General features: G+C 44.2%; 1 protein-coding gene across 2 annotated transcripts in view; it reads right to left on the minus strand.

Annotated features, from left to right (window-relative positions):
* NAMPT (nicotinamide phosphoribosyltransferase) overlaps window positions 1-10873 on the minus strand; it is a 30580-nt gene extending 19707 nt beyond the window's left edge. Inside the window, exon 1 of one of the 2 annotated variants that reach the window (XM_030291782.4) lies at window positions 10695-10871. In XM_030291782.4, coding sequence (XP_030147642.3) covers window positions 10695-10754 — 60 coding nt within the window. In that variant the 5' untranslated portion in view covers window positions 10755-10871. Of the gene's footprint in view, window positions 1-10694 lie in introns of both variants that reach the window. The other variant, XM_030291774.4, reaches the window with a different exon arrangement.
* Window positions 10874-11644: the final 771 nt, after the last annotated feature.

The raw sequence follows: 11644 nt of genomic DNA on the forward strand, positions 1-11644 counted from the left end.
ATACACAAATCAAAGTAAAGTATTCCTGAAGTTGAAGGTATCAAAAGTTTTCTTAAATTATGATGAGAAGTCTGTGAACAAGTCTATACATTCCATAAGGAAAAACTGTTCCTACAGCTGAGAAAACAATACTGTACACCAGAACAAAATGCAAATGGTTGGAAACTCATGTCTAAATTTTTTCAAACTCCCATATTTACAGGTTAGAGTATGAATTCATTATACGTTTCTTGCCATTACTTACTCCAAATAACCTTAAAAATTTGTTTCTAATACCACAAGGAATTAGAAAAGGGATAGTTTTAACGCTTCTCCCTTCTCCTGATTTTTTAAACCTATCTCCAACATTATCAAAGAAAAATATTTGAAAGTTGCCCTACCTTTAGTCCTAAAAGTGTGCTTTAAAGAATTTCAAAATGACAGTTTTCCTTTTCCTCTCAAATGTAATTTAAATTAAGTATGTCACTCAGTTTGGACAATGAACTACTCAACTGAATTTTTTGGTTCTCCTATGCCAGCACAATGCTGTTATGGTTGTGTTTCCAATGCCACAAGGAAACATTCAAGAAAGATCAATTTAAAGATCATTCTATTGTCTTTGCTTGTATGAGGTTTACAAGGCCAATCCAATAAAATCCAAGCTTATCATTGCACGTTTTCTGCCCTGACTTCAAACAAAGCATGGCACCACAAGCATTTAATGGAGCACAAACCTATTCTGTTACAATTCCACAGCCACTCAAAAGCAGAATGCCTAAGAGTACCAGTGTTAGACCCAAAGACAAAACCTGGCTTTTAGAATTAGTTTAAGCTATTAATAAATGTCTCGCTTCACAAATTATAACATGCCCTTTCCTAGTTCAATGCAGAACTTCCAAGAAGTACATCACACTGCCAGCTCAAAGAAAACTCTCTGCAAGATATCATCACATTTAAGGAAAAACAAAATCCCTACACAAAAGAAAACACACACACCATCCTCTCTTCTCTACTACAGAGCAGACAAAAATAGGCTCCATTTGACATGTCTTTCTAACCAGTGGGTATATGAACACACACACAAATATGTATACAAACCCTTTACAAGAAATTTTATAAATGCACTCTAAGAAAGACCTGTAACAAATCCTTAGAATGCTCAAGCACTGTAAAGACATGGAGAGTGGGAACTCCCCCTTTCCTACTCGTGTCACCATGATAAGTTACAGCAATGTCATGAAAAATTTTGTCCTGTTTTACAACTGGTACTGGACTTTTGAGTTTGTGATTTCAGAGTAAAGGCTCAAAACAGAGCTCAGCAGCTGCAAGTGTACACAGCAGATGTCCCAGGACCAATTGTCCAAATGAGTATCTCAATTCCTTGCAGCAAGCTTGAGAGCAAACCAAAGCAACGCTGCTGTTCTCATCACAACAATTCAAACAAAGCAATGAAAACTGTATCTGCACGAGATAGGATACTCAGGTTTCTTTTAAAAAGTTTATACAGCTTACCAACTATGAGCAAGTTACTGAAGCCAACACCTATATTGTAATGAAAATTTGTGTGATCTTCTGCTCACATCTTGAAAATATATTTGATTTTGGCAGTTCAAAGGCATCTCCTCCAGCTATGTGTTCCTCTCTGTCAAAATGCTTACAAGCCCAAATTAACTTAGGGTGTACAGTGCACCCACTGAGTTGGTGTCACCTTTTTTATTGCACTTAAGTACATTCTTTTAGGGATTTATTCTAGCTCTGCTTTGAAGCACGATCACAAAACTCAGTGCTCTGGCTGCAAACCAGAACTTGAGAGCTGAAATCAGGCTGAAATGCTAACAGATTTGTCCTTTATATAGCATACCTGGGGACACAGCTCCTCCTGACCACCTTGCTGACAGTTTCAACCTAAAAAAACCCCACTCAAGTTTCTCAAACATTGCATCACAGGTTTAGCTATGTTTTCTGACATAAGATTAGATCTTAACCTGAACATACTAGCTAGTGTCCAGACGATAGTTACTTCTTGGGATTAAAACATATATGAAAGTTTCATGTTTGACAGAAATATAATTTTATCAATTAAGCTGCTGTAAGTACTTGAAAGAGATAAGGAACTAACTTTGCAAATCACACATGTAGTATCAAATTATATTCTTCCCACATTAAAATCTATTTAAGCAGTGAAAAATACACATCCCTGGCAATTAAAATATTTACATCTGAGCAAACCTTACCGCTGTAATTTTAAAGACACTTCTTTGACATTCCACAAAGCTGTTAGTTTTACCTACAAAGCTGAGACATCCTTTTAAATATTACTCAATAATAAAAGTACCACACTTGCTGGCCACTGGTTACTTGAAGGAGGCTTATAAAAAAGATGTGGACACACTTTTTAGCAGGGCCTGCAGCAACAGGACAAGGAGTGATTGTTTTAAACTAAAGGAGGGTGGATTTAGACTAGATACAATAAATTTTTTGTGATGAAGGCAGTGAAACACTGGAGCAGGTTGCCCAGAGAGGTGACAGATGACCCATCCCTGGGAACTCTCAAGATCAAGTGGGATGCGGCTTTGAGCAAACTGGTCTAGTTGAAGATGTCCCTGCTCATTGCAAAGGGCTGGACTAGATGGCCTTTGAAGGTCCCTTTCAACCTAAACTATTCTTCGATTCTATGTTGTATAGGTGTGTAAGAAGTTAAGCACAAGACCTACAACCCCTGCTGAGTTATCTGGCCATCTGTTTTGCTCCCAAGCCCTCAGACAGGGCACCACACATATCAGGAATATCTGCCCACAAAATGTCACAGCAGCTGATTGTATTAGCTGTCCTTTCTGGGCTTCTACGACATGGGGAAATAATACCCATCTGCCATAGTGGTGCTCAGGAGGTTTGGCATGTAGTGAATTACCTGGTGGTAAAAAACAGTGTGAAAAAAAATATCAAGGTCTAGGAGTAGGAACAGTTCACAAAAGACGCAAAGAATGCAAATGAAAACAACAAACCAACCAACAAGAAAAAACCTGACACAACGCTTGGACAATGAAACCTATGCTTTAAAAAAACCCTGATCTTGTTGTTTGATGAGGACTTCTGTATCCTAAAGGAGAGTAAAAAGGACAACCAGAGGTAATGTGCAATATTTGACATTAACTTTTATGTGATTTAAGAGATTAAGGCAGTATTGATAATGATGCTTTCAGTTAGGGGATGACAGAAGCAGGACTTGTACAGATGAGCTCTTGATAAGTAGGAGTGACTACAAATTCAATAGGAAAGCCCTTCTCTTCAGGAAGGAAAAAAACCCCTAACCAACAAACAGAAAAGCAAACAAAAGCTTCTACTGGGATTAAGAGACCCTTACAAGAAAACAGCTCTCCCAAGTACCTTCAAAGGCCTTTTGATGTTTAGTTCAAAGGCTGAGGTTTAGGTTTTGTCTATAAAACATATGACAAAAAGCCTTGGCACTACTACCTACAAGATTATGTACTATGACTGAAATAGAGCACTTTTATTCCAGTTGTGATAGCTCCTTATTTAATGTAATGCAAATAAAGGTATATTCCAAACAAAGAATACTTCCAACAAGGACTACATTTATTTAAGTAAATCAAGTTTTTTGAGGGAAGAACCATGAAGTACAAATTGCATTTAGATCACTATCAAAAAAACCACCCCAAACATTAAAATTTTAAGAAAAAGGAATTTACAGGTATTCATCATAAAACAGGGATGACTGAGATAAATACTGCATTTTTCTAAGCTAGGTAAGATTTTTGACATAAAAATACAAATACTCTTATAATCCACAAGCTTGTTATACAAGACATTGCAACAAACTTACTTTAAAAGGTTATTTAAGTCTACGTAATTCAACCATTTGAAAACATGGGAAAAACAGATGGGATGTGAGAAGTCAGGTGTGGCCAAAATTTCCATTGGTGGTAATTCCTGATGCTCCCCTAGGTCAGATGCCAACATGAACCATCAGACAGATGCTTCCAAGCCCTGTCTACAGTGAAGAAAGCAAATCCCCAAACATTCACCCAGTAGGATCTTGCCTGTACTGTAACTCTCATGTGATAAGACAATATCAGCTCAAGTAAGACAGTATTTGAACTTTCTTGAGCTGTTTTGAAAAATCCTTAGTGCTAGATGGATACAGAACAACCTGGCCCCACCAAATCCATGGTGATACACAGCCACAATCATGAAGACTCAGAGGGACAGGTGGCAGGTAAACCAGAAATAGCATGGCCTGGACTCTGGGCCACTTGGCCAGGGCGCTGCTGGTCTGCAGCCAGGGGCTGAAGCACAGGCTTGGTCACTGTACTGCCAGCCTTGATCTGCAGGAGATATTTGGGGGTTCCTCACCCCCAGTATGTCTTACTGAGTTAGACAATTTTAGTGCAGTGGTACTGCTGGTATTTACACCAGGGAGACGTCTGCAAAGCACCCCGAGACCTCCACGAACTGTGGTATTACATATTATTTACAAACATTATGGAAAGAGGCCATGGGATTAAATACTGCTTTACCTAAACCTTTAGGAGATTTAGCCAACAGAGCAGCTAAAAGCAAAGTTTGCCAACAACCTGCATGGAAAAGAACATTATTAGCAACAATAAGGAGATGAACCAGGACTCAGGAGCAAAGAGACTGCTCTATCAGATATACCTCACTGAGATGAGATAATTAACAGCAATGATAAGGCATTGTGACCCTCTTCAGGAAAAAACCCAACATAACTGTGACTAACAGTTATATTCAACAGGAATGCTTTGGCAGCATTCAAGCAATTACAGAGGGAATGCACAACCACAACAGAGAAAATGAAAATCAAACGAAAAGCCAGTATGGTTAAATGATAAATTTATTTGAACAAGAGAGGAAATGCCAGAAGAATCAATCTTTGATAACTCAAGAGAGAGGGCATCCAACAACAGCAGGTAAAGTGCAAGACATTTTCAAGTGAGTTAAAGAAATCTGAGTCAAGTAGAATCTTACTATTTTGATTATATGCGCTTCAGATTAGCATGGGGGGGCGGGGGGGGGGGGAAGCTCTAGAGAGGCTCCAAGCCCTTTATTAGAATGCATAAGATTGAGAAAATATTCAAGAACCAAAGTGAGAATATTGGGAAATATCTGCTCTTATGAGATGAGAAAGATAAGCTAATAGAGATTATGACTGAATGCTAACCTTGTACTGCTTCTAATGTCTCCATTTTTTAATTCATCCATCATTTCTTATATGTGCATTGAAAAATAAGAGGACCAGAGGTGAGAAAAAAGAAGTTGAGAGACCAGTCAGTACTATGAAAAATAAGGAAAGCACATACAAGCCACTGAATTCCTATGGAAGATGCACATTATCAGCAGAGGTGTTATACATGACCAGGTCCACATTCGTTTAAAACACAAGGTCAAGTGTAAGCACTAGAACTGAATGTGTTCTAAGTTTCTCAGACAAAATACAGTGCCTAAAACCAGCAACATTTTGCAGTAGATTACTTTACTACTAAAGATTTTCAAGTTTTTTGTTGTAGTTTAACTCCAACTGGCAACCCAGCCCTGAATGCCACTCAGTCACTCCTCCCAGTGGGACAGGGGAGAGAATCAGAAGGGTAAAAGACAAAAACTCATGGACTGGGATAAAGACAGGGAAAGCAAAATTTCTCAGCATCTAAGCAAAGCAGAATAGGAAATTAATTCATTATTTCCCAGCGGCAGGCAGGTGTTAAGGCATTCCCGGAAAAGCAGGGCTGCAGCCCTGTAGCAGTTACTGGGGAAGACAAATGCTACTACTCCAAATGCTCCCCCCTTTCCTCCTTCTTCCCCCAGCTTTATACACTAAGCATGATGTCATGTGGTATGGAATATCCCTTGGGTCAGCTGTCGGTGTCCCCTCCCACCTTCTTGTGCACCCCCAGCCTCCTTGCTGGTGGGATGGTGTATGGGGCAGAAAAGGCCTTGACTGTGTGCAGGCACTACTCAGCAAAATCAAAAATATCTCTGAATTATCAGCATTGTTTTCAGCACAAATTCAAAACAGCCTCATACCAGCTACTAGGAAGAAAATTAACTCTACCTCAGTCATGCCAGCAGCTTTACATCCAAGATTATCACCAAAGAGATGACAAAATGCCTTATGTTTACTGTCTACACATCTGTGACTAGTCTGCTGTACTATGCCACATGCTGCACTAAGTTTCCCATTCCTTAATGAAAAAGGAAAAATGTTTACCTTTTCAACAATGAAAGCTGCAGTGGTTCTAAAAGGGTTGCTTCCCATTAATTTAAAAATTGTCTGAATACTGTACAGTTGCAGTGCTCCTTTCGAGCAATGGTGTCTTGGGGTTTGTAAGAGGACCATGTGACTGCAAATCAAAACTTGGAAGATAATGAAGCTAGAGAGCATGAAGATTGTGTCTTACAAGGAGTGTTGAGCCAGACATTTCTGATGCTTTCCACCGGCAGAATTAAAGGAGATAACACACTCACACTCCAACCACAAGATTTTAATTAAGGAAAAAAAAATATATATGGGCTGCTGTAAAGAATATTTTGCAGTCATTAAGTACTAGTCACTTCCAGTAGGCTAAAGAGTATTCAGGTTTCTTCCTCACATACCTCTAGTCTTCTAAATAAAGAATATACAGGCTGTCAGAGCCTAGAATAAACACACTCACGTGAAGTGCTTCAGAACTCAGAGCTCTCCTACATCCACTCAAAGTAAAAGAAGTCATCTGAAGTAACAAATACTTAAAGTTCAACATGTAAGGCATACCAAATTAAAACATACATTTTGGGTTTCCTTGAAGCATCCAGAAAGAAATTAATTCAGAAACAGATCTCATTTACAGTCTAGATAGCAAGTCAGTGCCTCCTAAGAGGTAATTGCATGGCAGCTTATTATAACTATCAGCTTAATTACAAAACATGCCAAGCAACAGTAATACGTCTCATTGGCAAAAGCAAAATAAGCTATTATTACTCCAGCAAACAAGGTTCAATCAATAGCCTTTCCTCATGGTACATCCAACCCCGGCCTGCTCTGTGCCAGTCACGGCTGTCTTCCCACTGAACAACACAGCTCTGCCAGGCTGATCCTCTCAATACAGTTTCAGACTACCTATAGTCTGGCATATTTCTTGCCTGTGCAGAAATAAACAAATATAGGCTAAACAGAGCACTGGGAATCAAAGAGAAAGAAAATGCAGAGGAAGTGTGTCAGCGATGTCAGACAAATGAGGCACTGAGGGGCACAGACCCTTTCACTGGGGAAGGGCAGAGAGTGAACAGAACCCCACTGTCACAGAGGGGCTATAGAGTACTGTATAATGTATATATAGCTGTATAGATGGACTTATATAAATTGTGTCTTGCTATAGATATAGACTAAGACATCATGCAACACGAACAGTGATTTTCAAGGAGCCAGCTGATACCCCCCTCAACTTGCAGCTTTCTAACAACAAGGACTTTGACTTCAAATACTTCTCCTTTTCAGTAATACCAAGTGAGCAGCAGAAAACATCACTAATAGAAATGCCATTGCTATAGTGTACATCAAGACATTGAGGCTCTCCAGATAACACTGCATTGATGAATCTCTTGAGAGTCTCATGATCAGAAGAATTAAAAAGACTGCTGTTACTTATCAGCATGTTGCACACAACCCATACCATATGCTCATGCCCAGACTCTGCAGGGATGGCATATAATTCCCAGCATACAGGAGGAATTATACTTTTGGGGGATTTGTAAAAGCTTAAGAATATGGAATAAAGTACACAAGAAGAAGAATCTAAGCAATCTAAAATCATTTATCTTGTTATTGGGTTTGGAGATAAACTGTATAATTTGAAACCTAGCCTCAAAATCCCGGAGCACTTGTACAATTGAGTAAGCTCCAGTCTATAATAGAAGCTTGGCACTAGAACCGGTGCATATTCACCTACTGGGAACTACTCCTATCTAGAAATATTCACTTTACTAGCAATCAACATGATACTCAGCAGTTTTTCAAAAACACTTTGAAGGTTTTGAAACCGAGTATTTAGCAATCTCTATCATTTAAGAGGAAACATCCTATGATGTACATGCAGACAGGAAAATAGTGTAGAAGGAAGGGAGGCTGGACTGGCTCTAAACAGACAAATCTCTGCCTACCAGACTAGTTTGTTTCTGAAATTGTATAGGCACTAAACCAGTAATGAGTTGTTTTTTTACCCCAAATTTCCAACTGCACCAAGAGAGAACTGGGACACTGGAGCTAGTACTCAAACCAACAAATGGTGACAGCTATGACTCTGAAATGCCACAACTTTTTTCTGATTGACAACGGCCTAAGCTAGGGTTGTACTACTCACTATGGTCTGCATGTATTTTTTCCTTTACAGGTGTTTATTTCTATGTGATTTTTGTCACCAACATTAGCTTGTATGGACTAGCATTTACTGCAATTAGATCACCATGTAAACTTCTGAGCTGACCTATGTTTTTTATCAGTTTAAATGTTATGTACAGATAGTTCTGCATACACAAACAGATGCTACAGTTGCGGATGCAGCAGAACTATCTAACCAAAATAAAATAAAGAATGCTCCAACCAACTCTCACTATTATTGTTTTAATTGCTAACAAGAGTGTTTTATAACTCCTGTAAAAACCTTGACATTGCAAACTACCAGATATTTTAGTGCAATTTTACTGAAAGTGCTCTTGCTAAGTGTGTTTCATTGATTAGGAAACAACAGTATCATCCAGGGATGAGATAAGCGATGTTTGCTCATGTTACCTAACAAGATAAAAGCAGCTACTTGTTTAAGCATTGTTCAGAGACACTGGAATTCCTAAGATTTGGAAAAAAGCATATGGAAAGACAGACAATTTGAATAGCCCTAACAAAGCAACTGAGGGGGGCAACTACTCTAAATATAATACAAAATGCTCTTGAGCTGCCACAGAAAAAACTAATTCAAATTTGGTTTTAAACTGAAGGAAAAAAAAAAAAAAAGAACACCTCAGGCCTTTATTTGACCTCTTTAAGATTTCTACCACTCCTGGAATGTTACCAAGTCATCTATACTATGAAACAGCAAACAGAAGCAAACTGGTTTTATGTCATGCCAGTATGCTGCACCACCACAGGTCCTTGAGCACACCCAGAGAATTAAAAAAAGTAGTGTACAAATTAGACTTGAAGTAGATATTGTTTAAACCCAGGCCTGCAGTATTTAATGTGATTAGTCTCAAACAGGGAAAAAAGTGCATCTTCCATAGTTGAATAAGTTAGATAACAAACACTTAAATCTAATTCATAAATGGCACTGTAGCCAGCTTACACCTGGAATGGAGGCAGCTTTGCAAGCCCTCAGTCCCAGCGTCAGGATGCCCTGATTGAGCTGCTCCAAGATTTATCAGCATCTCCCCACCTTCCAAAACTCCTTCCCACAAATAGCAACTATAGCTGTTAACTTTCTTTATGTCTTGGTGTAATGTATAGTAATAATAATAATAATGAAAGTAATAGTAATAGCAACAATACTATTACCACAAGTCAGCAACTACTGTACTTTGGAAGTTACTCAGTAACAAGTCCTGGTCACAACATAGCTTCTGCTTTTTCAATTCCTCTATCCACAAGTACCCTCATCCCTGAAACTCACCCCAGCATCCCAACGTTCAAAGAGCTAAAACACAATAAATGCTTTACAACGATAACCAGAACTGTTATTGTAGTTTTGTTTAGGCCACCAACAACCTCATCGACATTACAATGCAGCTTCTGGAAGAAATAAGTAGCCTTCCAGCCTAGGAGAGGCCGGGCACGCGTGTCCGGCCAGGCGCGGGGAGTCGCACGCCGGCTGTGCCCAGGGTCTGGCGGCTGAACGCGGGGCAGGTCCGCGGGCCGGGCCCGCTCCTGCGAGGCACGTCCGGAGCTGCCGGCTCAGAACGCACCGGCTCGGAGCGCGGACCGGCGCCTGCACTTTGTCACTGCTGCCAGCCCCAGCACTTCCAAGAAACGAAGGGAGCCTGGCAGGGCGACTTTCCCTCTGAACCTACACCTTGCCTAGCGACTGTGACACCGCAGCGGCCGAGAGCTAAGCGCAGGGCTAGAAAACGCGGATTTTGCGCCAGCCGGCTCCCGGAGCGCGCTGCATCACCGCCAGGCGCACAACCGCAGGCAGCGACGGGCGCGAGGGGAGCGGAGCGGGAGGGACGCGAGGCGGGAGGAGGAGGCAGCGAGTGCCCCGCGGCAGCGACCCCGGCCGGGCGGGGGCCGGGCAGCCCGGGGGGGCCGCACGGTGCAGGGGCCGGGCGGCCCCCGCCCCCCGCGTGCCCGCCATGGCCGCCCCCCACGCCCAGCGGCGACGGGATGGCGGCGCCCACCCCGCCCGCTTTCACTTTCTTTTCTGGCCCCGCCGCTGCCCCCCGGCTGCGCGGCCCCCGGCACCCCGCGGGGAGCGGCTCGGGGCTGCCGGGGGCGAAAGGGGCAGCCCCGGCCGGGCCTGCACCGTTCCCCCGCACCGCCCGGGTGAGGCCGGGTACCCTCGCTGGCGCCCCGGGGGATCTCCCAGCCCCGGCCAGGCGGGCAGGGGGCCGGTGGCGGCGGGGCCGGCCTGGCTCGGCGTCCCGCGGATGGCGCGCACCGGCGGGTCCGGTGTCCGCAGAGGTGACCCCCTCTCTGCCGCCCGACTGTCCGTGCCCACCTTGTAGGAGTCGGTGGCGAGGAGGATGTTGAACTCGGCTCCCGCCGCAGCGCACTCCATGTCGCCGAGCCCCGGGAGGCGCCGCCGCCCGCACGGACAGGACCGGGCTCCGCCGCCGCCGCCGCCGCTTTACGGGGGGGGGCGCGGAGAGGGGGCGGGGCGGAAACACGGGATCGCGGCCTGGGCGGGCGCGCGCGGGAGCGCTGATTGGTTGGGCCGCTCTGCCACCGAGGGCGGTTCCGTGACGTCACGAAACGGGGGCGGGGCCGGAGCGCCGCGGGGGCTCTGATTGGTCCCGCCGCCGGCCGGTGCAGGGGGAGGGGCGGGCTGGGAGCGACCCGCGCCGCACGTTCTCTTTCATTGGGGTCGGGGCGGGGCCGGCTCGGTGACGTCACCGCGCGGCCGGCGAGCGCCCTCTGGCTGCGGCCGGGGCGCGCGCTCGGCTGAACGGGCGGCGGGGCCGGTGCGTGCGGTGCGCGCGTGCGCTGAGGGGCCGCGGTTTCGGTTCTCAGCGGCCGCGGCTCCGGGAAAAGTCCGGCCGCTTTCCCGTAACCCAATCCCGGCCGCTTTCCCCTAACCCAGTCCCGGCCGGACCGAGCTCAGGGCAGCCGCTGAGGTCCCTCTTACCGGGGCCTGGGGCTGATGCCCGTAAGGGAAGGACCTCCCGGCCTTCCCGAGCACCCACATCTCCATCCACCCCCGCTGCCGACCTACGGCACCGGCTGCCTCCGTGGAGGAACGTGACACTGACAGAAAATACTTCTAGCATTCTTTGAATTGCTGTTGATCAGGGATTACGTATAAAGTTACACCTGCGTTCCAAAAGCTTTGTTTTATACTCATTGGAACTTTACCCGGTATTCTAATTCGAGTAAATACTTGCGGGTTTCGAACCGTGTTTATCTGGTATTTATCAGCTGGAGGAGGCTCGGGTGATTGATCTCTCCCCC

This window comes from Taeniopygia guttata, chromosome 1A (assembly GCF_048771995.1).
Source record: "Taeniopygia guttata chromosome 1A, bTaeGut7.mat, whole genome shotgun sequence".
Lineage (NCBI taxonomy): Eukaryota > Metazoa > Chordata > Aves > Passeriformes > Estrildidae > Taeniopygia > Taeniopygia guttata.